Source organism: Colletotrichum navitas (assembly GCF_030913465.1).
Source record: "Colletotrichum navitas strain CBS 125086 chromosome Unknown LY79scaffold_67, whole genome shotgun sequence".
Lineage (NCBI taxonomy): Eukaryota > Fungi > Ascomycota > Sordariomycetes > Glomerellales > Glomerellaceae > Colletotrichum > Colletotrichum navitas.
In genome coordinates this window covers 20,741-46,542 of record NW_026850613.1, presented here as the reverse complement: position 1 = coordinate 46,542, position 25,802 = coordinate 20,741, and the positions used below count along the sequence as shown (strand labels likewise).

The 25,802-nt window shown below is 46.2% G+C and overlaps 8 protein-coding genes across 8 annotated transcripts; 3 read left to right on the top strand and 5 right to left on the bottom strand.

The window, feature by feature from the left end:
* Nucleotides 1-3,610: 3,610 nt before the first annotated feature.
* On the bottom strand, nucleotides 3,611-4,131 carry LY79DRAFT_582552 (uncharacterized protein; the record flags this gene model as incomplete). Its single annotated transcript, XM_060560266.1, has 2 exons — nucleotides 3,611-3,872; nucleotides 3,962-4,131. 2 exons carry the CDS (start codon nucleotides 4,129-4,131, stop codon nucleotides 3,611-3,613), a joined length of 432 nt encoding a protein of 143 aa, XP_060410498.1.
* A 2,703-nt stretch (nucleotides 4,132-6,834) lies between these two features.
* On the bottom strand, nucleotides 6,835-8,726 carry LY79DRAFT_564329 (major facilitator superfamily domain-containing protein). The gene is made up of 3 exons (XM_060558640.1): nucleotides 8,153-8,726; nucleotides 7,602-8,049; nucleotides 6,835-7,525 (listed from the first exon to the last, which is right to left on the bottom strand). Exons 1-3 carry the CDS (start codon nucleotides 8,646-8,648, stop codon nucleotides 6,952-6,954), a joined length of 1,518 nt encoding a protein of 505 aa, XP_060410497.1. The 5' UTR covers nucleotides 8,649-8,726; the 3' UTR covers nucleotides 6,835-6,951.
* A 259-nt stretch (nucleotides 8,727-8,985) lies between these two features.
* LY79DRAFT_652152 (P-loop containing nucleoside triphosphate hydrolase protein) lies at nucleotides 8,986-11,518 on the bottom strand (the record flags this gene model as incomplete). The annotated part of the gene is made up of 3 exons (XM_060562573.1): nucleotides 11,150-11,518; nucleotides 10,469-11,090; nucleotides 8,986-9,022 (listed from the first exon to the last, which is right to left on the bottom strand). The coding sequence occupies exons 1-3, from the start codon at nucleotides 11,286-11,288 to the stop codon at nucleotides 8,986-8,988; spliced, it is 798 nt and encodes a 265-aa protein (XP_060410496.1). The 5' UTR covers nucleotides 11,289-11,518.
* Nucleotides 11,519-12,391: 873 nt separating this feature from the next.
* LY79DRAFT_638684 (uncharacterized protein) lies at nucleotides 12,392-13,105 on the top strand (the record flags this gene model as incomplete). The annotated part of the gene is made up of 2 exons (XM_060562299.1): nucleotides 12,392-12,461; nucleotides 12,545-13,105. 2 exons carry the CDS (start codon nucleotides 12,392-12,394, stop codon nucleotides 12,922-12,924), a joined length of 450 nt encoding a protein of 149 aa, XP_060410495.1. The 3' UTR covers nucleotides 12,925-13,105.
* Nucleotides 13,106-13,249: 144 nt separating this feature from the next.
* Nucleotides 13,250-15,327, bottom strand: LY79DRAFT_661829 (ASST-domain-containing protein). Its single transcript, XM_060562799.1, has 3 exons — nucleotides 15,233-15,327; nucleotides 15,042-15,170; nucleotides 13,250-14,990 (listed from the first exon to the last, which is right to left on the bottom strand). Exons 1-3 carry the CDS (start codon nucleotides 15,281-15,283, stop codon nucleotides 13,467-13,469), a joined length of 1,704 nt encoding a protein of 567 aa, XP_060410494.1. The 5' UTR covers nucleotides 15,284-15,327; the 3' UTR covers nucleotides 13,250-13,466.
* A 1,759-nt stretch (nucleotides 15,328-17,086) lies between these two features.
* Nucleotides 17,087-17,878, top strand: LY79DRAFT_495712 (trypsin-like cysteine/serine peptidase domain-containing protein; the record flags this gene model as incomplete). Its single annotated transcript, XM_060553337.1, has 1 exon — nucleotides 17,087-17,878. A coding segment is annotated over one exon (792 nt), but the record flags the coding sequence as incomplete, so codon positions are not given.
* A 3,537-nt stretch (nucleotides 17,879-21,415) lies between these two features.
* Nucleotides 21,416-22,467, top strand: LY79DRAFT_564325 (uncharacterized protein). Its single transcript, XM_060558639.1, has one exon. It carries the CDS (start codon nucleotides 21,444-21,446, stop codon nucleotides 22,185-22,187), a length of 744 nt encoding a protein of 247 aa, XP_060410492.1. The 5' UTR covers nucleotides 21,416-21,443; the 3' UTR covers nucleotides 22,188-22,467.
* A 1,054-nt stretch (nucleotides 22,468-23,521) lies between these two features.
* Nucleotides 23,522-25,064, bottom strand: LY79DRAFT_661827 (uncharacterized protein; the record flags this gene model as incomplete). The annotated part of the gene is made up of 4 exons (XM_060562798.1): nucleotides 24,804-25,064; nucleotides 24,074-24,187; nucleotides 23,630-23,666; nucleotides 23,522-23,547 (listed from the first exon to the last, which is right to left on the bottom strand). The coding sequence occupies exons 1-4, from the start codon at nucleotides 24,987-24,989 to the stop codon at nucleotides 23,522-23,524; spliced, it is 363 nt and encodes a 120-aa protein (XP_060410491.1). The 5' UTR covers nucleotides 24,990-25,064.
* Nucleotides 25,065-25,802: the final 738 nt, after the last annotated feature.

Here is a 25,802-nt window from a genome sequence, read left to right as displayed (position 1 = left end):
TAAGGTCTTATACTTTCTTTAGTATAGACTACTTAACTACTAATAAGGTAGATACTTATTCTTTTATATCCTAGGCCTTATAGGCTACTTTTGCCCTTTTATTAACTAGTGTTAATAGTACTAATAGTACTAATATATCTAGTAATAGATAAAAGCTTATTAGAGGCTTTATAATACTAATAGGCTATAACCTAGTATATTTTTAGTTACTCTTAATATTATTAATAGTTAGACTAGCTAAGTAAGCCTTTTAATAGTAAAAAAAAAAGTTCTTTTTACTTATAATAGTAAAGTTAATTTACTAACTAAGATATCTAAGCTTCTTTTAATATACTACTTTAATAAGGCTAAAGACTAACTAGTTAAGTAGCTAAAGGATATAAAAGGTATATAGTAGTAAGAATAAAAAATAAATATTATTAGTATAGTATAACTATATAAAATCTATTATTATATAGCTTTTATACTTATCTAGAATAAAAAGTCTAGCTTAATTAAGCTAAGAGGGCTTAGTCTAAAGAAAAAAGACTCTTTATAGCTATTTAATAGTAGTAATATTAGTAGTCTATTTATTCTTTATTACTATAAACTTTTATTTATTATATAGGCCTAGATTTAGAGAGAACTACTACTACTAAACTATTTTACCCTTATATATAACTAAGGGATAAATAAGAATACCTTTAGTAAATATACACTTAATAATAAATACTTAGGCTTATAATCTAGGCTACTTTTTTTTTACTGCCTTTATTATAGCCTTACTTAGCACTAGCCTATTATTACTTTTACCTTTAAGAATACTAGTCTTATCTATATTATATTTATTAGCTAGTTTAATAGCCTAGATATAAGGTATAGTAAAATATTTAAACTAGTCCTTAATAACCTTAGTAAATACCTTATTAATATACCTTAAATTAATAAATTAACTTCTCTAGACCTTAATAAATAGGTTCCTTTAAATAAAGCTATTTATCTACCTTTTGCCTAGAGGTTAAGTATCCCCTATAGTATAAAGGATATAATAGGCAAAGTCCTTTAGTTATTAATAGGTTAAAAGTAGCCTAAGGTCTACTTATTTAGTTACCTAAGTAGCTAGGCTAGTCTCTTAGGCAGTTAATAGTTACTAGAGGTCTTTAAATGTAATTTTTCTAGGCTAAATACTATACATCTAGTTACAAAGGGTTAAAAGAAGGATACTATATTAAATAGTAGACCTTCTTAGTCCCTAGCTATTAGTAATAGCTTAGATTACCTAATTAATCTTATATTTAGTATACTAGACTATTAGGGTATAAGGAAGGGATTCTAAAAAAATGAGGTAATTTGATAAAGGTTGGAAAAAGTGATGATAGTTTGAAGTTGGTGGTGGTGAAGGAGGTGGTGGGGGATGAGGCATTTATGGGTGTTCCATATGTGGGGGTGTTTCATATGTGGGTGCTTTGACTTAGTGGTAGCGGACACTGACGATGCTCGTCAAGGTGTGATTGTTGTTCCTGTACCTCCATTTGCTGCATGTGCTGGGGTTCATTGTGTAAATTATTCACGCAGAGATGTTCTATATTGCAGAAGTCCGAGTTCGAAACGATCACCCACAGGACACTGAGCCAGACGCTATACATGACGAAGCAAATGATGCAGATGAATGAATGTGTCGCAGTATGAAAATACTCCCAAGAGCAGTATCACCTTTTCCTACGCAATAAACGCCTCTTTTTTCTCTATTGAAATTAACGGCATCATTTTCCTGATGTCTTTAATCTAGGTATGAATGTCTAAAGATTGTCTTGTCACATCACCAGCTCAAAATCACTGCAACAGCTCCTTCCCAATTTTCATCTCGGCATCTTTCAGGCCAGGCATCAGATAGTTTGATCTGACCAACGGGGGGGCGTTGATATCCACACGCAGCCTCATTTCAACGACTTCACCTATCGTGGTAGACTCTTTCTAGAAATTAGGTAAACCATCAGTTACGGCATCATCTGCAGTACCCTGATGTAGTACTAAAAATGTATGGTTTGGTGCATATGTAGATATGTTTTTAAACAATAGATGATAAGAGATGATACATTATCGATTTGCGAGAAAGCGAGAAGATCTCAACGAACGAGTTTACAGACAAGCTGATATTGTCCCCCACCTGTCAACCCGAGAGTACTGTGCACGATACCAGCGATAACAGCAATAAACCTCATATCCTAAAGGCTGCAGGTTCAAATCCAGTTCAAGTCCAGTTTTCTTAGATTTTTTTAATTCTAAAATGGCTCCGCTGGGGAGGGTTAGAATAGTCTAACCCACCCTGCTTCCTACGCTGCGCTCCGGGTCAGGATGGGCCAAGACTATCCCTTTTGCCTCTAAGATAGTTGTGTTATCACCTGAATCCACTGTCTGCTGGACTCTGCATAGACCAGTGTGCACAGTACTCTCGGGTTGACAGGGGGGGGACAATATCAGCTTGTCTGATTCCTCTCAAGGAACAATCCCCTAGAGAATTGTGGGTTTTATCCAAGCGCTTCAAAGATATCCCTATCTCCTGCTAATATGGTTCTTCCTTACTATGCGTGGAAGTGCCTGTTGTCCAAAAGTCTTATTAATCTATTAATGTCTCGCAATTTAGCTAATCCGGAATTCATAGCAGAGTCTCTACAAACATCCGCTCACAATCATGGCCTTTGAATCATACATGCTCTATCCTCAGCCACAGCTCGTTTTCGTAGGTGTGAAGTCAGAATGCCTTCCGTACATTTTGTGTCCAGTTCTTAGTTAAGCTTTATGATCAAGTTCATTCAGCCTAGATGTTCAACGCCAATGCCCCAAGATCGTCCTATACACAAAAGTCTTCAGCAGCCCCTGTAATCCTCAGAAATTCGGGGTTTGGTGAATACAGCCGAGAATCTTTAATGGAGTGGCATCAAACCCCCGTTTTCTTCGCTTGACTCTGCAAATATTCTAGGTGGTCTTCAGTGACGGGGGATTCCATCTTTGTCACGAGATCTTGGGCTGCATCATGGATCATCTTCGGATATCTGCAACTCGTCGACACATTGATGCTTTGAAATGCAAGAGATAGTTCATTGATGCTTCCAAGATATTTCGGCGTGACGTTTTGCAGCAGTGCCAAATCGTGCATATCAAGACAGTAGACTTGTGGAATGAGACTTCCGAGAATCTTTTCGGCTGCAACACTCTGTGCTTTCTGAACTATGATTTGGATGGGCACTGACATTGTTGCTTTTGAGGCTTGTAGATATGGTCATCGCGTCATGTATGGCAGCGAAAAGTGTTCTGGTCATTTTATTGATACTTTTCTCCCTGGTTGATTTGATACGGACTTGTGGGATATTAGTAGGTCAGATGTGAGCGAAAACAAACATTTTGAACCTACAGATGATTCCTGGGGGTACGTGAAACAAGTAAGTGTCGAAAAAGATTCCATCACTGTCTAAGAGCTGACCCTCATCTTTGATACGGAATTAATGTATCAGTTCTGTTGCGTAGGCAGACGGTGCGGGTCAAGTTTCTCAGGAATTTGCTGAAAGTGTCCATGATCAATGCTCAGAACCAGGAAGATGGGAGATACAGAATCCTCCGGCATCTCGATTGTTCATGGTGCCTCACCCTTGGGCCGAGACTCGGATAAACCAGTGAAGAGCATCGCACGGAGGACTGGAGACCAGCTTGCGAGAGGTCTCGAGCAAACTATCAACTCGTACATTCGCGGCTGATCTTTTTCGCTATCCCCAACCTTCAGAGTCAAATCGCCACGCGTATCAAAGTAGAAAGCTTTACCGCAAACGGGTGGCTCCATCCACTGTTCGAGGCATTGCCAGATGGCGTGATCTCCGATATAGCTGGGGTCGACTGGTCTACGTATGAAAGAGCAACCATGGCAGCATTATGCAATACTATTCGTATGGACGCAAATAACGGGAAGAATGCATCAAGAAATACTCACTGCGTCAATTTCTCCTTAACCGTAACCGCTGATCGTGGGATAAACCCCCATAGATCGTCGGATTGACTCACAGGGTTATGCTTGATCGTACAGGGACAGCAGGGCGGTAAATTAGAAAGATTGGAGGGACGCGGTGAGTGAAATATTGTGACAGGTACGACGTGGTACATATTATGGGCAGTACGCGTCTCTTTGTAGTTCAGCACGCCATCATGGTTGAACCCTTGCTGAACATTGAATTATTGATGGGAAGCGCTGGGTGTCATAGGCCAATTAGACTTGCTGGGAAATGGGAGCTGATGCAGGAGACCTGCCATCGGTGACGAAGGTTCACAAATCAAAAGGAGCCAGCCAGTCATTTGGAGGTTATCGGAATGTAAAGTGACGTGTCACAGGTTTGTTGCTAGATGCCTGGAACAAATGAGTGATGTTGCTTTTGAGTGGTAGGGTAGACGTAGGGGCTACGACCAGGCTGCTGTTATTGTTATATCTACAGATGCTTGTACGCAAACTTATCCTTTAGCGTCGCACGGATCAGAAGATGGAAGTTGCATAAGCCGTGTGCTTATGCCATTGGCAGTAGGCCCTGTTGTCTCCCTGTGCTGTCGAGACACTTAAAATGGGTAGCGTTCAGGTCCAAATGGTCGTGGTCCGCTGATGATGCTGCAAGAAAGCTGATACACTGTTCCCCCCCTGACAAGATGTTGGTTTTTTCTGTTAGATAGGAGATAAAGGATTCTCAAATTTTGCTGGGCTTATGTCATGTTTGCTGGCTCGTTGTGTGTTAGCTGGCGCTTGTCTCGGTTGACTCCCATGATGGATTATCAATGATGACAAAACTCGGGAGAGATGAGTCTGGCGAACGGCAGATCTGCGACTCTGCTCAGGCGAGAATACATGAGCACGATGGCCCGTCCTAGGTGCAAATGATATATATGGGAAAAAGACATAAAACAGAGTAAGAAGAGGAAACCATTCATCTGCTGGTTAGGAACAGACAGAAATGGTAGCATGTTTATTACCCGTCCTCTCTTATTGTCCCTGATACCACATCGCCACTCTGTCTAGATTTTTGAAATTCACTCCTGAATCTCCTGGTCAAATAGTGCACCCGCCAATCCATCAGTAGCTTTCGTTCTACCTGAAGCCTAAACCACATATCTTCCTTATTGGACGGAGCGCTCCCCGCTTCCAGCTCACCTAGCACCTACAGATGTGATTGGACGTGGCCGAGATAATGCTTCGTGTATTCAGAAAGGCGCTTCCTCGTGAAGCGTAGATTGCCCTTCGATGGCTGCGTTGGCGTCGTCAACGTTGTCTTTGGGGAGGCGCAGGTTGAAGACTCTCGATGGGGGGATTCGGCTGGACTGCTGCACGGCCGTGTGGAGGGATTGGACGTAACGGGCCATTGAAGTAGCGTCGCTTCTTTTGCATCCACCAAGAAGAGGGCGTTTTCGCAGGGCAGGCCGGATGAGTGTCGAGATGCGTCGGCATCGGACATCAAGGGAGCCATCGGGTAGTGTTTTTGATCGGCGCCTGAGCCTCGTACTTCTGCATGGTAAGATGCAAGTCAAGAAGCTTGAAAACAGGGAAAGGGGGAAACAAGGAAACAGGTCTTGTTTGCAGAAACCCCTGGCCCTTTGGGCTTCACTTTCAGCCGAGGCCAATGGTAAATGTGGATTGCGGTTGGTGCGAGGAGGTGTGGGGTGCCCGGCTTGTTGAAGCAGGGGGTGTTTGTTCGTTTGTTTGTTTGCTTCCTCTTCCTGCCGTCAAGGTCATTGATGAGAGGACGAAGACCGCCCTTGGCAAGAATTGTTTGTTGATCGAGATCAAGCAAGGCACCTTGACATGTAGGGGTCATGTCACGGCGTCAGACGAGAACCTTGTCTTGGGGGACACATATGGGAGATAAGATCTCTTGAGAGGAAAAGTAATATTAGCCGTAATGGCAGGAACCCCCTAGGTCAATGGTTTTCTATTCCGAGCAGTAATCAGAGCCCGGATATCGAGTGGCAGGAAATACATGACTGAGTGAAAGGCTTGCTCACCTAAACATCCCGCGTGAGGTCGGCCGACATTTTCACCGCCAACGCTGGGGAGGATGTCATGGGCTTGGGGTTAGCCTTGCATGTTGTCAAGCACCTATCGTTGAGGGCGAATCTTGAGTGCTATCTCATCAGTGGCGCGAGCTGGTGGCTTCTGCATCTTATTGCTCTTCTGCACTTTCTTAGCATGTAGGAGCCTGCCTGCGGATCAATTACTTGATTGATTGTGCCAGGGAAGAATATGTCTTGTTTCTTTGTTCGTCTGTCCAAGAGTGGGAGGGGGAGCATTAGACAAATGGTGAGGTAGCCTGCTCGATTCATACATTGAATAGCATCGGTATTTAAACTTGTAGCATAGATCGTATCTGTAAGTGAATATCACGGCACTATATAGGTATACGGAGTATCGTCGTCTAGCACATACGACCATACCCACTGGAGAACTCGGGATCCCGTCCGCTCTCCCATAGATAAGCCAGTGAGGGCCGGATTAGTAGTTGGGTCGGTGACGACCAGCGAATACCTGGTGTTGTATGTTGTTTTTTTCTCCATCTGACTTATCCTCTCCTTGAATTTTTAGGGAGTAAGAAGCATATCAAACAAACCTTACACATTAGAGTATAGACTACTACTACAGGGCTACGTTTGTATAACTTAAATAACTTTAAATGCACGTCGTTGATAGCTAGGGAACACGGCGGCCCCTGACACGTTTGGCCCTGACCACAGAGACACCAGCCAGGTGAGTATAGTGATGTCTAGATCAAGTCAACCCGCACAAGTCCATTAACCGTTTAGCCATTTTGCGTTCACCTTAACTGTCGGGGCGCAAATGTCATGAATTCTATAGCGATCTTGGGAGTAAATCAACATACAGTTGTGGCCATCCCTCTGCAGCCAGAGAATACTGTAACCTAGTGCTTACTAGCCATTCCAGCTACTCTGTTAAACCCATGGACCTAAAGCCCATCCCAAAATACTAACACCACCTGTTATCCACCAACCTAAACCAGCTAAATTTCGTTCTACGCCAAGCCCAAACAATGAGCCGCCCGCGATTGAGCCCGCAGTGCGGAACGTGCTTGCTACTGTATTTGCTATTCCGTGAACTGTTCCGCGGCGGGATGGCTGCGCTGTTGACTGGTTTACTAGTAGGATTGTCACTAAAATCCCGAATGACCGGCCCAGCACGTGGAGGAACAGAACCAATAGGAGCCCTAGCCACAGAGCATGAGGACTATCAGGAGTAAGAAAGGTCAAGTATGGCGCGATGAAAAGACTGGCGGGGAACAGCGGAAGGGTGGCTTTGAAAGCCCGCACCGCCCCAAACTTGGTCGTGATATGGGGTACCGCAGTGAGTTGCAAAATCACACCAATAAATCCCAAAGCCCCTACAGCGAGTCCGATGTCCGAGTTTTTGAGTTGAAGTCCGCCAGAAAAGACAAACGGCAGCCTCACTGGAGCTTCGGGTTTGCGGCGGTCGGCGACCACGAACAAAGGCCAGAGTGACCCGAAGGCACTTCCGCAACTGTGTTAGTGACAGACTAAACGGAAGAACAACTTCCAAGAACGGTTGGCCAGAGGAGAAAACTCACCCAAGATGGAATTCCAATATAGCAACTGTGCACAAGACGATGAGGAACTTTAGCCTCCATATCGGCTCCATTTGCTCTTTTGAGCGTTCCGAATCCTGTTGAGGTTCATCCCGCTGCATCTCCACGGCATCGCTGGCTTCAATCAGGTGTTCATAGTTGTATCTTGTTACTGGTCTGTACTGCCATTTGTATCGGTGAAAGCATTGTCGAATCCAGTCATGTGATCTGATCACTAGCTTGTGCCATTCCCGATGAGTGACATTGTGCACTTCCTTCAACTTGTACCAAACCAAGAGCGCGTCTGCCGTCAACACTAACGCGCTAATGAGATTTGGCATTGTGTAAGGATTGCTGGCTTCCCAATGCGCCATTGTGGCACTTCCTGACTCCGATGAAGCCGAGATGGAGAGCCATCCAAGATGAGGACCCATAGAAGCAGCGGCGATCACTATGCACGAAACATCAGCCGAGGTTCTCAATGTTTTCAAGTTATTGTTGCGAAACAGGGATGGGAATTATCTGTATGTTCTGTGAGCGAAAGACCAACTTACATGGTCCGATGGCATTGGCCACATGGAACGATAGTACCAGAAGGGAAAAGCCCGCGGGCAGACTTTGGGGAGGGAGGTTGTCCGACATGGCGGTTCGAGCGGCGACCACGGTGCCATTGGTGGCCCCGGCCAGAAGCCGCCAGAAGACTACGGCCCCGATTGACCTTGCGAAAGCCACTCCCACGCAGGCGATGGCCGTGGAGATGAGGCCGATAAGAATGACCGTCTTCCGGCCGATTCTGTCAACGGCGATACCCCATATCGGCGCCGAGAGAATTTGTGCTGCTGTGAACATGCCCTGAGCCACGCCGACATGACGGGCCAATTCGGTTGTTGAAAGGTCCGGCTGTAAGTACTGGAGATGAAGCGTCACACACGTTTGGAAGCTTGCTATCTGGTAAAAGTCGACAACACGAACTGATGCTATCACAGCTACGGCCGCTGCCTTGTCTTTCGGCAGGTACGCCCAGGGCAGGCTGAATAACGTCCGATGCATAGTCGTCTCAGATCGTATCCAGTTGGAAGCCGGTTGCGCAGCAGGATATGAGCCAGATGCTGCCGTGACGAGCACTGGTGTGAGCATAAAAGTAGGCGTGACGCCATGTTTATCGGTGAGATAGCTATCAATTAGGCTTTGCGCGGCTATGACTACAAACCCTAGTAATTGACTCCATCACACAATGAAACGCCAATATTGGGATCGCCATAGCACAGCCCGAACTGGTCTTGTATCCACTTCCAAGTTCTTGACGCGCAGCCAGTCTCCTCTTCTTTAAAATGGGTACAGGTAGAATGCCAGAGCGATTTGTTCAGCGGCCAGAGACTAACCCTATCTAGAAGGCACTGCCACCACCGCCACTGCCACTGCCACTACAACTACTACCCATGTCCATAACCTATGCAAAAAACGCTACTCTGTATCTTTACTGTAAATCCACTATTGCTAACAGACGCCTATGTTACCTAAGATTAAGCCCTTATATTTAACCTTTAAAGAGTACTACCGTAGACACTCGTGAGATTCGTCGACCACTAGTGAGCCAGCTAGCTGTATATAGCTAGCGACCTACTGATAGCAGCTAGTGGATTTTGATAGCACAGATCTCAATATAGAAGGCGGTCAAACTATCTACCCTCCGTTGCCAACTAGCCAGCATGCTTTTAGTACATACACAACCGTTACATAAGAAAATAGGTATATACAGATCCCTGTTTCTGCCAGCACACTATACCTCTTACAGCAGCTGCGATACCTATTGCCGTTAGCTAGCTCACTAGTGGTTAGCAAATCTCACGAGTGTTCACAGTAGTAATATATATTAATTTACTATTATAATAAGAATATTACCCTTTATTTAAATAAGTTATATAATATAATAAGTTTAAAGTTAATTATAGCTATTACCTTTATTTTACTTTAACTTTATATTACTTAAATCTAAGAAGTTTTTAACTTTATGTAACTTTCTAAGTCTTAGCCTTCTTATTAGTTAGTTAAGTTAGAATACTGTTTTTGCTAGCACTGACATAATGCATTCTGAAATAGGCTTAACCTACTGGCCGCTGACCAAATCGCTCTAGCATTCTACCTGTACCCCTTTAAGATACGGTAGCGGTTAACAGGCAGACACTTTGCGGGTCAAACCTTAGTATCTCAGACTATCTCAAAGTACTGACCCACCTCCTCTTAAGTCACTTTTGTCCCTACACCACCAACTCCAAATTCTCCACACCACCAACTTCAAATTTTTAACACTAAGTTAACAAGAAAAAAAAAAGCTTTTTTAATAGTATATACTACACCTTTTATACTATACCTAGTATCCTCTATATATAGGAGACTATCTCTAGGGGTAAGTTTCTCTAAAAAGTTAATTTATGTTACTAAATTCTAGATGTACCTTAAGCTAATAGAGATATCTCTGTTTTCTTCTTTTTTCTATAGGAAAAGGGTAAGCTGGTCTGTGCATAGGTCTGTGCAGAATTAAGCGAGAGACTTTAAGAGGTACTTTGATGACTCAAGTGCTGCCCCGCAATGTGTCTGCCTGTTAACCGCTACCTAAGATACTACCTTATTATCTCTTATTATATCAGCTGCCCAATGGTTGCATTGCAGGATTGCTAGGATAAGATTCCAAAGACCATCGATTATGGAAGTTTGTCAACTAAACACAAAATATATTTAGTAGCTATTAAGTCGTTTACAGGTAGGTATCAGCATGGTCAAAGGACTTAGTACTTCCCAAGCTTCGTGTAAGCGTGTACAGAATCCAGCAAGTCAATGTCCATATACACCAGCGAAAAATCACATTACACATCTGGAGATAATTCCGCCGCCTAACGCGCTTGATAAATGAATCCCCCTCGTTGACATGTGGGAACGGTCCTGCAGGAATGGGGCATTCAAGAAACTTGCAAAGTGGCTCCCAACCGTCACTCATGCGGAATTCAAGGAGTCTATCGGGGGGCACGAGACTCCTGACTCGCTCGTTATGAGACAGAAAAACATCCCTGGCGTTCTTATCAAAATCGCCCATGAAGACCGAGTCCCAGTATTTCCGAAGCATTGGGTAGTACATCGATGAAGCCCAATCGACGTAGGACAAGGCCTTGAGGAAGCGGTCGTTGGCGCGCCAGTTAACAGTGGCTTTTGTGGACTTGAACCAAGTCTCGACATCTCGCGTCGTGAGGACAACCTTCGCATCTGGGTATGCCGCGACCAGCTCACCCGCGAACGAAGCCGCGGGCCAGTCACATACAGCTTGACAGTGCCCCAACAAAGCATCCCACTTGTCTTTTCCAAAAGCGCGTCCAGTATCGTCATATTTGGCCGCAAGAGCTTCGCTCCACAACAAGCAATCGGGGGGATTCTCGACGCTGGCGCTCATCATATGATATGTATCCTCGAACCCCAGCTGTTTCAAGGCCGAACGAAGTGCTGCCTCGGCGTTAAAATAAAGTCATTTGTGTGATCATAAGCAAAAGGGGTCTAAGTACATGCTGTGCCCGTTCTTCCCATTCCTAGACATAGGACTCTCATGGGTACAGTACGTGATAAATTTCGACGATCAATGTCACTATCGCTAGTGAATATATCGGTAAATGGCTTCGATATGCCGTTTCTGCGGAATCCCATGATGCTGCGTTGACTGTGTTTTCTCTTTCAATGTTGAAAGATGGAAGGCCGCTAAACCAAGAGTTCGAGAAAAAGATGTTCAGGTCGAATAAGATAGCGGGATTGAGATACAATGGTTCCGTCTTGCAATGCCAGATGGCCCCGAGCTACTGGTCATATTATATTGTGTGACACAAAAGACAACGCCGTTAATTGCGGGCAGCATAACTAACGCCTTATATCACCTCGTGACACACCCCCCCAGATCACAGGTAGCCCCGCTTATGTGGATCTGCTCTAGGAAGGAAGCCTCTACATAGTATAGCCCCCTGAAGGTACACACTCTGAACTCCCCTAGGGCAGAGACTGCTACAACTCTTATTAACCTTCTAATTAGGTATATCTCGCCAAAGTCTAGGTGGTTGCCGTCTGCCTTATCTAGGTAGGTAAAGTATTTGCGACCTGTCCCTGGCCTTGACGGGATTTGAACCCGTAGGGTCTATGAAGCTCAGACGCTAGCTTAAAGGCTGTACTATATTGAGGCACGCAGCGCAAACTAGGCTTATAACTGTTACGTAAAAGACGACGCCGTTAATTGTGGGCAGCACAACTAACGCCTTATATCACCTCGCGACATATTGTTTATCTTAATCCACTTACCTATGGCAATTGATACATGCATTTGCATATAGGTTCAGTTTACAACTCCGATATCATCAGCCGTGCGTGAGCAACGGTCCACAAGGTCCAGAGCATACTGGCCTCGCTGGACAGGTTTGTGTGCGGGTCTGTCTCATTTTTGTGGGTAGCAGTCCTCCTTCTTGAGTCAGATACCCCGTCACCGACGGATCGCTAGTCCACATGTAATATATCTCGCTTGGAAAGATAAGGCTGTTATGTAAACTTGAAGGTGAGGGGAGTGTTGCATTCGGGTTACCAAAACAGCAAGTAATGCGGAGGTTGAACTGGAAGAATTTAGGTATTAATTAAATAGCAAGACGATCGCGCCACGAGTCTATCAGATTATTTCGCGTCAATTTCCACACCTTGTTTCCCACAGCACAGTCAACCAATCAACACAGTATTCAACTTAACAGTTTGCCAGCCAAACCTATCAATTAGTCATGTTGGCACGCGGTCTCTGCACAGGTGTGCTTGCCCTGGCTTCCTTGGCCCAGGCGGCACCTATGCCCCGTGAGTTCAAACGGTTATTGTTTGTTATATTAGATTTGCTAACAGTTCTTATCTAGAGGAGAAGAGTGATACCGTCTCCAGAGGTATTCGTTCCACTGCTGCCGAGCTGGAGTCCCGTTACATCTACACTCAGCGCACTCCCTCTGACGCCAACGAGGAGAAGGCTGCTGCCGAGCTGGAGTCCCGTTACATTTACACTCAGCGCACTCCCTCTGACGCCAACGAGGAGAAGGCTGCTGCCGAGCTGGAGTCCCGTTACATCTACACTCAGCGCACTCCCTCTGACGCCAACGAGGAGAAGGCTGCTGCCGAGCTGGAGTCCCGTTACATTTACACTCAGCGCACTCCCTCTGACGCCAACGAGGAGAAGGCTGCTGCCGAGCTGGAGTCCCGTTACATCTACACTCAGCGCACTCCCTCTGACGCCAACGAGGAGAAGGCTGCTGCCGAGCTGGATTCCTAATCGATCTGCAACCAAGACACTAGGGCCAGCAAGGACTACGAACGTTGTCTCTAATCTACTCTTTTGCTCACCTGACGAGGTTCTAGAGATGGATGACAACTGCAATTTTGGCTCTAGGCCCTGAAGATTAGCCTCAATCAAATGTCAGCTTGGACGCATGTAAAGCTATGAAGAGGCGAGGAATTATTTTGTCCCATGCGTGACTGTATTCTCAAGTAGTTTCGCCAGTCGCCACAGCGCCAGGCACTGACTGTATCTAGTCTTCTGGCACTGTCCAGTTATACCAAGGTTAAACAATGAGTATTCTGTAGGCTCATGAATGCTTGCTGTTGTTTCTTCTGTCCTGAGAGAGTTTGCTTACACCTGTAAGCTCGTCGTAGAAAGCAGCCAATGTGTATCCTACGGTCTTCAATGCGCAAATCTCCATGAGTGCTAGCCTTTTTCTTTCTTCGACTGTGATGTCTATATGCTATTCCCGAATAGTACCCGCATAAAGTAAAAAGTTTTAGTCTTGGCTACTAGACATAACAACAATTTTGCAGTCAAAATATACGACCTAAGCATCGCTTGAAAGCTGTACGCTTTCTCACCAATCCAACAGAAATAACCAAGATCAAAGTAACAACGAAGTTCAAGAGAAGGGCTTGAAAAAAAGGTATATGCTGCAAGCCGTCGGCAACCTGCAGAAGTTTAGGATGAGAGGTCTTAGTAGCGGCAGTGGTGGTAGTGACTCGACCCGGCACAAGGCAGTGTAGTGGTTCTGCGCACCATATGTCGTCGCATCGTATGCCAGCAGCTTTAGAGGGCACAAATGTTGTTACCACGTCTGACTTTCCAAGAACTTTGTCTGTGGAGGAAATTGCCTCCACATATGCTTTGACGTAATGATCCTCCGTGGTAATTGTGGTTTCAAATCCTTTCTTGGGCACCTGGGTGATTTGCGAGAATGGACCATCTGGATGCAGAGCACCGTAAACTCTCCAACTCTTCACTTCGGTGGCGCCGTTCCAGCTAACATGGAAAGCTGTCAATGAAGCAGGTGTTTGGGAGAATGATACCAATGCTACCGTATTGAGCGGAGCACCAACCCACGAGCTTTTGTATACGCGATAAAGGGTCCCGAGCGAATTATCCCGGACACATGCCTTGAAGCCTGGTATCCCATCGCTAGTATACTCCGTGAAGCAGGCTGCGTCGCCAAAGCCGACAAGAACATTCCCGTTGGGAAGGACAAGTGTACTACCTGCAATCTTGGACGTGTACTCAATTCCCGGTCCAGAATACCGCTTTTCAATGTGGGCTGTCTTTGTTCGGTGATCAAGCAGTACGATCAAGCCGGACGATGGCCGCTCGGGTTTGAAAGCTGGGCGACGAGCATTGTCGAATAATGAAATTCTTGTAGTATCTGCGTCATCCACTAGCACGCGAGCATGATGTTGGAACAAGATTGCTGGTTCAATGGGCCCGAAAGTCGAATTGGATCCACCAAGACGCCATATAATGCTTCCATCGCGGCTGGAAACTTTGAAAATTGTTGAAGTATGCCTTGCTGAAACGAGGTAATTACCATCAGGCATTTTCTCAACGGAGTTCAGGTGGACATAATCCCATGGTGCTGTCCGGGTTCCTTGCCCAGGTTGAACTTGACTTTCAGCTGGGTCGATGTGATCTAAAGATCTCCACTCGAACAGCACGCGTCCTGAGTCAATCTCTATCTCTTGGAAGACTCCCTCGAGGATCCAGATCATGCCGCGGCTTTCGACGTGTCCACTTAAATCGTACAGTCGTCGCCGGTACTGAGTGATGAGTGACGTAGTTCCGGATTCGGCAGTCGTAAACTCATGAAGATCGCACGAGGTTGTGTGCCCTCCGCCTGATACGTGCTTGACAGGCTGGTAATGAGAGTCAAGAATAATCCCCTGGCCCCTGGCGTTGCCTTGGTCGTTGAACCCGCGCAGCATGCACAGATGCGGTAAGCCCTGGAAGTCGCACGTGTGGAAATCGTAGACATGGGCACCTGCTCCTTCGGTCCCTGCGTATGCGTCGCTACCAGCCCATACTAGTTCCTGGATTCGTGAGCCTGAGTACATGGCTGGTTCATATAACATATAACTCACTCCCTTACTGTCAAATATCATTGGTGTCGAAACATAGCTCTTGAAAGGTGCAAGGAAGTAAAAGCCGGGGTTTACCAAGCTTGGGTTGTGCAAGGTAACGTTAAGATGCGGTATGACAATATCAGGTCGCTAGTTTACATGTAAGCGCAACAGAGTCTTTAGAAGATTGTTCCTAGAAAGCAAGTAATTACCGATTTGAAGGGGCGACTAGTGTCTACTAAGTTGCATGTAGCAGAAGTCATGTCACTTTTTGCAAGTAATGCGCCCTGATAGTGGTATTGAAAAGCGAAGGACTTTCAAAGAGTAGATGAAAAAGGGACAGCAGTTCTAGTGATAAAAGCTCGGTACAAGCGGTATGCTTATGTAATAGTTCAAGGGTTTAAAATCATACCCCTCATTTACGAACCATTTACTAGGGTTATGAGCACAATAGTCAAAACTGGCCCTAATTTCTAATTCTCAAACAATACCCGTATTCTTCGCAGAGATTACCACTGGCTAAATGGGGCATGAGACCCACAGCGTACGAGGGCAGAGATAGTTACATGCTCCACAGTATATCAGACAGCCTTTTTATGCTATTCTTACGGAGAGGACATAAGCTTGGTAAGTAAATACTAGCTTTAGGGTAACATTTACGCGACACTGCGTCGTATGCGCTGTTTAGCTCTGTTTCTGCAAAGCAACTCAATATCTGACAGGTAAGCCCGCTTTGTCCGGTCAACTTTGGTCTATCCGCCAGTGTCCACCAAAGGACTCTAGTTAAAAAGGGCTTCGGTGTATAAATACCTAGGTTAAGCCGTCGCTGACAAAGATGTTGCCTAGAAGGCTTGGCGAGACTCTGGGTCAGCACTGTTGTTACATTCTCGCTAAAAAAGGCAGGTGTCAGTGAATCCTGCGACCCTGGGCGGTCTAGGTCTCCAAATCTGGCGGCCCTATAAGGCACGTTGACTGCAGGCTGCTTTGAATGGACCTGCACGTGCAGGCTACTATCAGCCAACACGACTGTGATCTTTCACTGTAAGCCTGATCGAGTATGCCAGAGCAGATAGGCCGGAGTATGAGGACCGAAGCAGGTCGCATACACAAGTGGACGTTTCAGTAGTTATACTAATCTTGCATTAGGACTGTTTGAATTGCTGAGGGATTGTTGAGCTTATCAAGGTAACAAGGTAATAGCTGACCAGGCCGCCATGGCTACTCTAAATATGGAGTCGAACCTGCAAGTAATCCTTGGCCATGACGAGATTCAGATTGAACGAGTGGGCAGGAAGATTCGAGGCCCATGTCGTAGGATCGATATTGTCAAAATCCCTACGGAAGGATCTCAGGGATTGCTGACCTCGAGGCTACAGGTCCGAGCTGTTGAAGGCAGAAGGCTAACCCTCGAAATTATCATGGTAGGTTAGCATTCCTCAGATATCACCAAAGTTCCTTCATTGGACAGGCAATGACAGAGGTAGCTTTTGGGGGCCCACGAATTAGGGAAACAGCTTAGGGGAAATGCCCTATCAACCGGCGAGAACTCAGAATTGACGCCTGCTTGGCAATTGATATCGTGATCTCCCTATTCGCTGAAGTTCTTTTCTTGTATAGAGACTCAGTCTTAACTGCTCCAAGATTGGCTGATAATTTCCCTGTCGTTGATGGCTTATGCCCACACGTGCGTCGACCCACGCCCGCTTGAGCTTCCGAACCTACTTGACTGCAGAGTACATAAGCTAATGATCAGGCCTCGTCTATGATGAGGGGATCAACAGACGAGTATAAAGTATAGGATTTCTCTACTAGATCAAAGTCTTTACTCAGTCGGATAGCTCAACACACCCTGAGATCAAACAATCTGCCCTTGGCACCCCCCTTGACTTTCATCACCTGATCCGAGTCTTTCTCCAAATCACACCATGGTTCGCTTCACGGTGTCGTCGGCCGCGGCTGTCCTCGCCTTCTGCTTCCAGGTCAATGCCACTCCTGTGAACGTTCGACAGGAGGAGGTTCACCCCATAGGCTTCGACGCGAGTTTCGCTTGGCGCTTCCCTGCTGGAGCACCCGTCCCCAAAGTCCAAATCCTCAACGTCGACGAGCTCGTCCATAACTCCACGGATGTCCTGGGATTTACCCCATTCCCATCTGAGGACGATGTGGGCGAGCTAGATAAGCGCTTTATTATTGGTGTCGACGACCGTCACCTCTGGAACGACCCCAACTACCCCTTTATCGCCGTGGGCCGGCTGCTGTTTGCCAACGGCGTCTTTTGCTCCGGCGCCATGATTGGCCCCCGTATCGTTCTCACGGCCAGGCATTGCCATGTCGACGGCACCCCAGGCGTTTTCGCCCCGGGATACGATAACGGTAATCGCTACGGCGAGGCGCAGCTCACTAACGTCCTGTTTACTACCGGCCAAGAACCCAACTCTGCCTGTGATACCAAGGGTGACTGGGCTATATATGCCCTCGACCAGCGCCTCGGCGACCGAGTTGGATACTTTGGTGCCAAGTTACCCGACCATAGCATGCTCGACCAGCCTAAATTCTACCATATCGGCTACCCCGGCGACAAGGACGGCGGCCGCCGGCCGTATCGTCAGACCGATATCACCATCCACTCAAAGCCTCGCACGTTCGACTGTGACTCGACTGGCCCCATCTGGACCAATACTGATACAATGGGCGGCCAGTCCGGTGGTCCTCTCTGGGAGCTTGATGAGAATAGTAACCGCTGGATCTGGGGCACCCTGTCCGTCGGTGTACAGAGTTCTACTGAGACTTACTCGGGATTTGCTTCTGGAAACAACATGGTTGATGGTATTATTTACATGCGCAACCAGTTCCCTTAGATAAACTACAACTGGACCGTTACAGAAGGTCAAAACTAATTAATAACGCAATGTGACTGTCTTCGTTTTCCTAAAGTCTTCAACGTTCTATCCATTTTGTGTCACTGTGGTCTTAGCATACCATTATAAAGAATCTTGCTATATTTAATATAATGCTTAAGAGTATTGTAGTAGTCTTAATTATTTTATATATAGATGTTACTAAAACTTAAATACCTAACAACTAAGATAATACTAATATTACAAAACGGAACTTCCTAGGAGCCAGCTCACGGAGTTAAAAGTGGCTTGTTATATCTATATACTGTTACAATAGAGGTCGTTCCTGAATACTGCTTCATGTCTGGGCTCACAGAGCGAAGTCGGTACTGCGGAACGAAGTCGTTCCGGAAAGCAGTGTCGCGCGGCAATATGAGTGCCCAGCCCACTATATGGCTCTGTGACAAGTAATTATTAAGCTATAAATCTCTCTCCTTTGTGTAGCCGACCTCTAATGTTGTAGAAATAAAAGGGTAGCAGTGACATAAGTGAATAAGCAAGTCTATGTAAGCAGTAATCCTAACCTAGACCTGAAGCCTAGTATATTTACGGCCTAGCTAGTGGAAGGAGCGTGCCACTAGGCTCTTGAGAGATGTGTTTACTGCGATTGGCGATGCAGCATATATTGGATAGCTATTCGCAATGTATGCTCTCAAGGGCAAAAAGACGCCAATCCCGCCCATGTCAGAAGACATTAAAGACATAATTGTGACTAAGTAATGTACTTTATGAGAAGCACGCCACCCATACCAGATCATTGTGATCGGGAGGAGGCCACGAACATAAAACCCCTGTAAGAGCAGCATTTCAGCGTGGCTCGCATATCGAGCTTCGACGGAGCCGGCGAACAAAAGAACCGCGATTGAACTTGCCCTGAGGTGGTCCGTCAACCTCGTACAAGAGCAGATGACGCCCTCGATCTCATCACCCAACTGAGCCGCACACAGGCGCTCTTCATACTCCAGGGCATCTGCCTCTTTGACGGCAACATTAGAGCTTGCGCTCAAGCAGAGATAGACTCATCCACACTCACCAAGTGGTGTCATGCCACCCTGCGACGAGCTACGATAGATGTTGCTTCTAGACTGAGTACCGATCCAGGAGAACCAATAAATCATCCAGGAATAACCCAACTGCGCGCACACAGTACCTCAGCCTCGGCGTGGAAGGCATGGATTCTATCTGAGTCTTTACGCCGAATATGAATCCTCGGTAACCTGACTGAGGCCGCGTTCCTGATCAAGAAACAAAGTTTCTCGGTGTGTCCTGGAAGCCTTGGTTTCACTTGCCAGGCCGGAGTCTGGGATTTGTTTTGTCATCAGGCATGGTTAGCATGTATTAAAAGTAAAAGTAATGTTGACATATCCGCTTCCGCAAGGGGCTGTCCCGACTCATGGACGAGGCTGTATCTACAGATGCAGACGAATTTGCGCTGGTACTGCTAGCATATGGAGAGGGCAAGGAAAGGCTAGACGAGTGGCGTTCTATCAGACGGCACGAATTCGGGCAGTATTAAGCATCCTTATCACGGTAAAAAGGCGGGTATATAGTAACAGTTTAATTCTAACTATGCGTTTAGTAAATTGTTTGCCCAGTCTACTTCTGTTTGTAAACAAGAATGCAGTTGTTGCACTACACTGAAACGCTCTTGACCATGATCAGTCTAGCATCATTAATGACCTTATCTACTCCTCAAAAGTTCGCTCTAAGCCAGCAGGACAAGCTAGCTATCACGATGAACTTATTTGATCACGGAAAGTCATAGGAACACGGCTTGCTTATCTACGCTCTGGACTGCCTAGGCCGGATCGCAGATATACGTGTCTCTATGGTGGATCAGAACGGTGGGTACCGGATTAATAGATGCCCTGGTCCCAGTCGGATCCCCACAAGGCTGCGCGATGTCTTGAAGGCATCGCGACACTAGCATATCTATGTCTAGCCTAGCGGCACGCCAAGGAGTGTTCTCGTCCAGCAGAACCACATTGTTTATAAGTATTACGTAGTCCTTAGACATATTACCCTTGGTGTTCTAAAGGATCTCCTTTAAATTGTAGTCAGGCCAGTCGTGTAGCACATTTAGGAGGTAGTATAATATTACAACTTGTTCAGTATAACAGGACCAAGGTAGCCTAACAGGCACCTGGCAGCTAGAACAAGAGGTATATACGGATACAAGTTTATAGTATATGTTTACCTCTTAATCAGGTATATCTCGCTAAAGCTCAGGTGGCTATCTCCACTTTTATCTTTACTAAGGCCTTACGTAAATGCTAGGCACTAGGCCTAGTGACTTACCTAGGGCCACGTCTAGGATTTGAACTTACAGCGTCGCTAACTAAATACAGAGGGCATACTAATTAAGGCATACAGCTTGTAGAGATAACTGACCTCATGAATGTGATGACAAAAGTGGACATACAGTTGTCACTGCTATGACTGTACTTATATTGTGACAACAGACTGAATGTTTATGCAGGTAACTGTGGGGTTGATTTTAGGCTAATAATCCATCATTCACAATGTCATATCGTATCCGTCTAGGCAGGTAGAAAAGAGAATCCTACGAGAATTTCCTTGGCGTAAGCGCTTAGGGTGCCCAAAACGGCAGGTATTTTAAGCTTGCTAACCGAAGGATTGGTGCCAAGAAGCAGTTCGGTAAGAAGCAAGTCTAAGAGAAGAGGATCCAACAAGCTAGTCTTGATAGGCTCTTGCCAGACTACACGCACGTATTAATAATAATTGAAATTAATGATTACAATCTAAGGAAGATTAGTCTCAAGGGAACTAGGCCAAGCAACGAGTATGGCCCAGGAAAAAAGCATCGCAATCTGGCGATTGCAATTAATACACAAGAGAAAAGTTTTCGCGTTATGAAGAAAATCGATACGTAAGAGAAAGGGCCCCACAAGCTACAAAGAAAATTTGGTTCTGGGGGTATTAGGGGCTCTTGATTATCACCCACAGATGCTTACAATACCACTGTCATAAAGCACTTTTCAGGTGGGAAAGGGCATTGGAAAATGGCTTAACTATCTACGTAGGAGATTGGCGATGCAGCCCATAGAAATATCTATCTACAAGTCGATGGGATAATGACTTCGAATGTGATTAGCATAAAGTGATCTGAGGAAGACATGGGCTATCCTCGACTGAGAAGGTGGCCTGAGTGCCCGAGTCGGAGGAGTTAGCTGCAATACAACCCTGCGCCAAGGGCCGCGCCCACAATAGCTTTACGTTGTCTTCTTCCGCCAAGAGACAATAAATGCAATCAACCTTAGCGACCTAAGCAAAGGAGCACATTGTAGGATTGTGCTTATAGTATTACAACATCATGCTTATGGTATTACGACATCGTGCGTCTTCTTACACATTCAAAGGAGGCTGGTACACAAATTCACTCTCGCTTGTAACCCCTGAAGCCTCAGAGACAAAGGATTACATGAGAAGCTAGCAGAGGAGAGTAGCAGTAGACGAGACTAGGCAACAGGATAAGATGCAACAACGAGACGTCAAAGACTCTGTCATGAAAGTCTTCCAGAAATGCATAAAAGGCTCGCTCCTGTCTCTGTCTGTAGAAGCTCTTGAACCTCCCTCCATCCAACTCAATATCTTCGGCCTCTCAGCAAAGAAACCAAACCGGCATCAAGCAACCTGCATAGCTTCACTCTCAAGATCAATTTCTCCATCTTTACCAAGCAAAATGAAGTTCTTTGCCGCTGTCAGCCTTGTCTCAGGCCTCTTCGCAACTGCCGCCTCGGCCATCGACCTGCACCTCGAGTATGCGGGTGGCTGTAGCACCAGTGGCGGCGGGTTTATCTGCTACAACTGGAATCCCGACACTTGCTGCAGCGTCAACTCGGGTACCTATTTCGCCAGCGGCTCGTTCAGGGCTATCCCGAGCAACTGGAACATCCAGGCCCGTGGCCACGCCGGGCCCAACTGCGGCTCCACCCGCGAGCAGCAGGACAGCGGCGGCCGCGACTACGTCTGCTTGGGTAACGGGCCCTTTGGCGGGCTGGGCTACGGTTTCAACAACAGAAAGATGATCCGCGGTGCGACACTGAACGCCCGCGATGGCGAGGAGACCGAAGGGTGCGCCCAGCCTGACGTCCTGTACCTCGCCGACGGCACTCAGTACAACTACACCGCCATTGCCGAGGCTGGCCAGGCCACCGAGGAGCATGTCTCACTCATCGAGGCAGGCGCATCGGCCGACGACATCCCCAGCTTTAATGCATTCAAGCTCGACGAGAAGCTCGTTCTGTAAACATCAGAAGTGACTTCAGGAGGCATCCCGCTATCAGGCCCTCCCCAAGCCTTGCTCAGATATCCTATTGCGAGTGCTTCAGCTGTTTATTCAGGTCACGATGAGGCTTAGTGCTTGGTATTGAGTTGGTTCATACGTCCCTTACCCTGGAATTTGTCCTTCTCTTGTGGGAAGGGGGTTTCTCTTTCTTTATGTGCTCAGCTTGTCTGAGTATACTTAAATACGACTTTTGAAAATTGCAGCAGTCTAAGATTAGGTACCTAGATTATGAAAACAAGACGTCTGTTGCTGCAAGCTATCTAATAAGCGGTCTCTACGCGCTATAAAGATTCTTAGGTCTCTTTATTGAGCTAAGTGTGACTGCTGTAGCCATCAGATGCGTTAGGTGCTTATACTACTACAAAATAAGCTTTAGCTTTCTACAAATTGGGGGTTAAAACAGTAGCGCATAGTGACTTTCCAATATGTCCTACGACATAAGGTGTGTATAATAAGCACTGAATGAGGTAAAAGGGAGCTGTTGTGGGTGGTCTTTGATTTTAGATGGAAGGTCATCCTTGTAAAAACCTAGCTAAACCACTTCGAGATCTTTATGTACTAGCAACCTTGCGAAAGTATCTGCGTAGCTTACGTGCACGCAATTGGTTTAGCCTAACAGTGTAGCTTAACCTAACACAAATAAAAAATGAGACTGTGGTCTCCCACAATGCTTCGCGAGCTTTCCGAGTCGTGGCGGTCAGGCTGCGGACTCTATCGACGGGGCCAAATATCTGTTTATCTAGCTTCTGCTGCAGACGTTGCCTAGACTCTTCCTGTTTTGTAATCTGTGCCTTGGTGGACGTGTGGGCCTTTTATAAGCGCTGGGGAGCAATTAGGTGAAACGGCTCTTAACGGATAGTACAATCTGTTTTACTGAGATAGTAGGCAGAACCGGCAGTAAATAGGCTTAAGTGGAATCTAGGAGTGGTAAATTGACAGGAATGTGAGTCTACTAACAACATCAAGGCAAATGTATGCTAAAAAGGAAAGGAGGGTAAGAGGTCCTAAGATTTTGAATGTTTGCACAGGACGCAGCTGCTAGGAGCAGCTAGTCTCTCATAGGCAGAAAAATGCAACAGCTAAGTACTAGCCTAATGGCCCATATGGTTCTACTTAAAGAATCCCGCTAGAGCCAGATGCTTAGCAAAATACAAACTAGAATACATATAATATTATTGTATAGGGCAGTTAGATTCGTGAAATTTTGTGGACAAGGACGTGGGCAGCCCTTCTGTCAGCAGTACAGAAACAGTGAGAGAGAGCTAGAGGCAGCCTGGCTACTTATAAGGGTGTTTCTACTGTTGGATAACAGGAGCCACATCTTTAGTAGTCGAATATTACCTGCAATTATCAGGTTATAACAGTAACTTTTAATTCTACTAGATCTATATAAAGTATTTTACCTGTTATTCTGGCCAAGTGTAACTGCTGCTTATTATACTATATTATAAACCAAGAAGTGGAATATTTTAGCATGAACACCTGGAGAGATAGTCTTATGAGACATGACTAGACCATATAGGAGTGCTGTAACACTAGCGTCTTAGCATTCTGACTCATGACTTCTAAGGGGCTTCCCCCTAACGTTTCACCTAAAGCCTATTCCTAAAGGTATTAGATGACGTGTTACTCATTATATACTAGTTATTCTTGCTATATATAAACCAAGTTTCCCTTGTACAGTCGTGCGTTCTACTTCTACGCTCTACTAACTTACACGTCACTCTATAACCTGTTGTTAAATATAACGACAATAACTTAGCAACCCGTCTTTTCATAGGATTACTAAACCTTTTTTTTTAGCAGTAAGTAACGTCCTTCCTTTTTTACTATTGTATTATACTTACAATGTCATAGACTATGCAGGCCTCTTTGATTCTCTCTACACTTTGTACTGCTGTAATTGTCAGCGCTGGCACTACAGTCTGCAATCCTTTGAACTTGCAGTCTACATCAGTTTCCTGTAAAAACGATGCAGGAGATTGCATACAAGGTACATGCAGAGATGCCTTCGCCCTCATTTGCACCTGCCCAGACAGCCACCCTACTGCGACCTGCTACGGAAAATGCTAGATAGTCTCCTTGTTCCAAGAAGACAAACAACAAAGGATAAACATTTGGTGAAGAATATTGTAAATTCCGTCTTACAGGAATGGGGAAGGGGGAGGGGGGAGGGGGGATATCAGTACATAGGGAGCTTATTACATTAGAGGGCCGCTGCGTAAACCCCTAATATATACCCATCCACTACAAATAGGGACTAAGTTACGTAAGTCGCCAGTCCCACCAAATACATACATGACTCCCTGCTAGAAACCTGGGATGGTACATAACTTGAGACAACGTTCTTCCTGCTGACAGCTTGCTTATGATCTCATTTCTTTTTAGAGCGGTTCCTAGGTCTCTTTAGCTTTGTTTTAGACGCTTTTAGCCCATTAGAGCTGTAAGCGTACAGCTAATTATACTTGTGTAGTGTGTGTTGTAGTAGGGTTCAAGCGGCCCCTTCGAGCTTTTGAGAGTAAACGGCCTTCTCTTCTTCTCTTCGCCTAGACTATCGACGGAGAGCATTTTTCGCACCTGTTCGAGCGGAAGGAAGCCGCAGCGCGGCAGAAAATCCCAAGCCCAATTGTCAGGCACCTCCGCAGCAGGGTCAATATTCTCGTCGGCTGAGCCGATGGAGCGGAAGGCGGCCGACTCCCACTCGGCTACGGGCATCAGCTTACCGTCGGCGCCGTGGGCAAATCCGGCAACGCCGATATGCATTGGGAGGATTCTTACCAAAAGTCAGGGGGTCGGTACTGATGGGCTAACCACAGGAGTCCTTCACATCTAGCGTCGCCCCGATCTCACGCAGCCGATGCTCGAGAACTGTGCAGCCCTTGCCTTCCCAGACGCAAACGCTGTTTCGGGAAGTCGAACCGTAGTGCGTGGCACACACACCGGCATCGGCATACTTGTCTTCGATATCGTGCTCAAGCATATCAGCAGTGGTGCCAATACGTGAGAGGGAGGCCTGGAAAATAGGCGTCTCCATCGTCATGTCCGCCATCTCGGGCTGGATCTGGCCATAGGCACGCACTGTCCACCCGCGTTCATTAAACCAGGAGCAAATCTCAAACATCCAGATGGTTAATACAGGTGTTCCATCGCCCAGGGCGGTCCTCGTGGTTATCCCGACCTCTTGTTCCTCCTGGATCTCCAGACTTCAATTAACATAGAAGTCCTTTACAAGGAAAGCGGCGGCGAGCTGGCTCGAAGTACGGCAAGCCGCATTAATTGCACACAACATGCAGGCAGTCATGGAGAAGATGGTAGCGCCGGTTGCGACGTAGTCGCAGATCCAAGGCGTCTCGTCAAGAGTCAAGACCTGACTCCACGCGCGCTCCTCGCCTCCATTCAACATCATTCTTTGTCCAAAAAGATCGAACCAGGGCTCTCCCAGGAACAGCTTTTCGTAGGTAGGCCTCAGCTTGAGCTCATAGCTCATGGACTTGTCCCACTAGTACGCAGGAGCCCCATAGACAACCTTGGCGTTGGTCTTATCGGTCTGATTTACCCCTCCTATGTTGCTTAGAG

Coding starts and splice junctions, on each gene's coding strand:
- LY79DRAFT_661829 (XM_060562799.1), bottom strand. CDS start 15,283: ATGACTTCTGCTACATGCAACTTAGTAGACACTAGTCGCCCCTTCAAA. Junction 15,171..15,232: donor CTAGTCGCCCCTTCAAATCG/GTAATTACTTGC, acceptor CATGTAAACTAG/CGACCTGATATTGTCATACC. Junction 14,991..15,041: donor TGATATTTGACAGTAAGGGA/GTGAGTTATATG, acceptor TCACGAATCCAG/GAACTAGTATGGGCTGGTAG.
- LY79DRAFT_564329 (XM_060558640.1), bottom strand. CDS start 8,648: ATGCATCGGACGTTATTCAGCCTGCCCTGGGCGTACCTGCCGAAAGAC. Junction 8,050..8,152: donor GGCCAATGCCATCGGACCAT/GTAAGTTGGTCT, acceptor TTTCGTGCATAG/TGATCGCCGCTGCTTCTATG. Junction 7,526..7,601: donor ATATTGGAATTCCATCTTGG/GTGAGTTTTCTC, acceptor CAGTTGCGGAAG/TGCCTTCGGGTCACTCTGGC.
- LY79DRAFT_564325 (XM_060558639.1), top strand. CDS start 21,444: ATGAAAGTCTTCCAGAAATGCATAAAAGGCTCGCTCCTGTCTCTGTCT.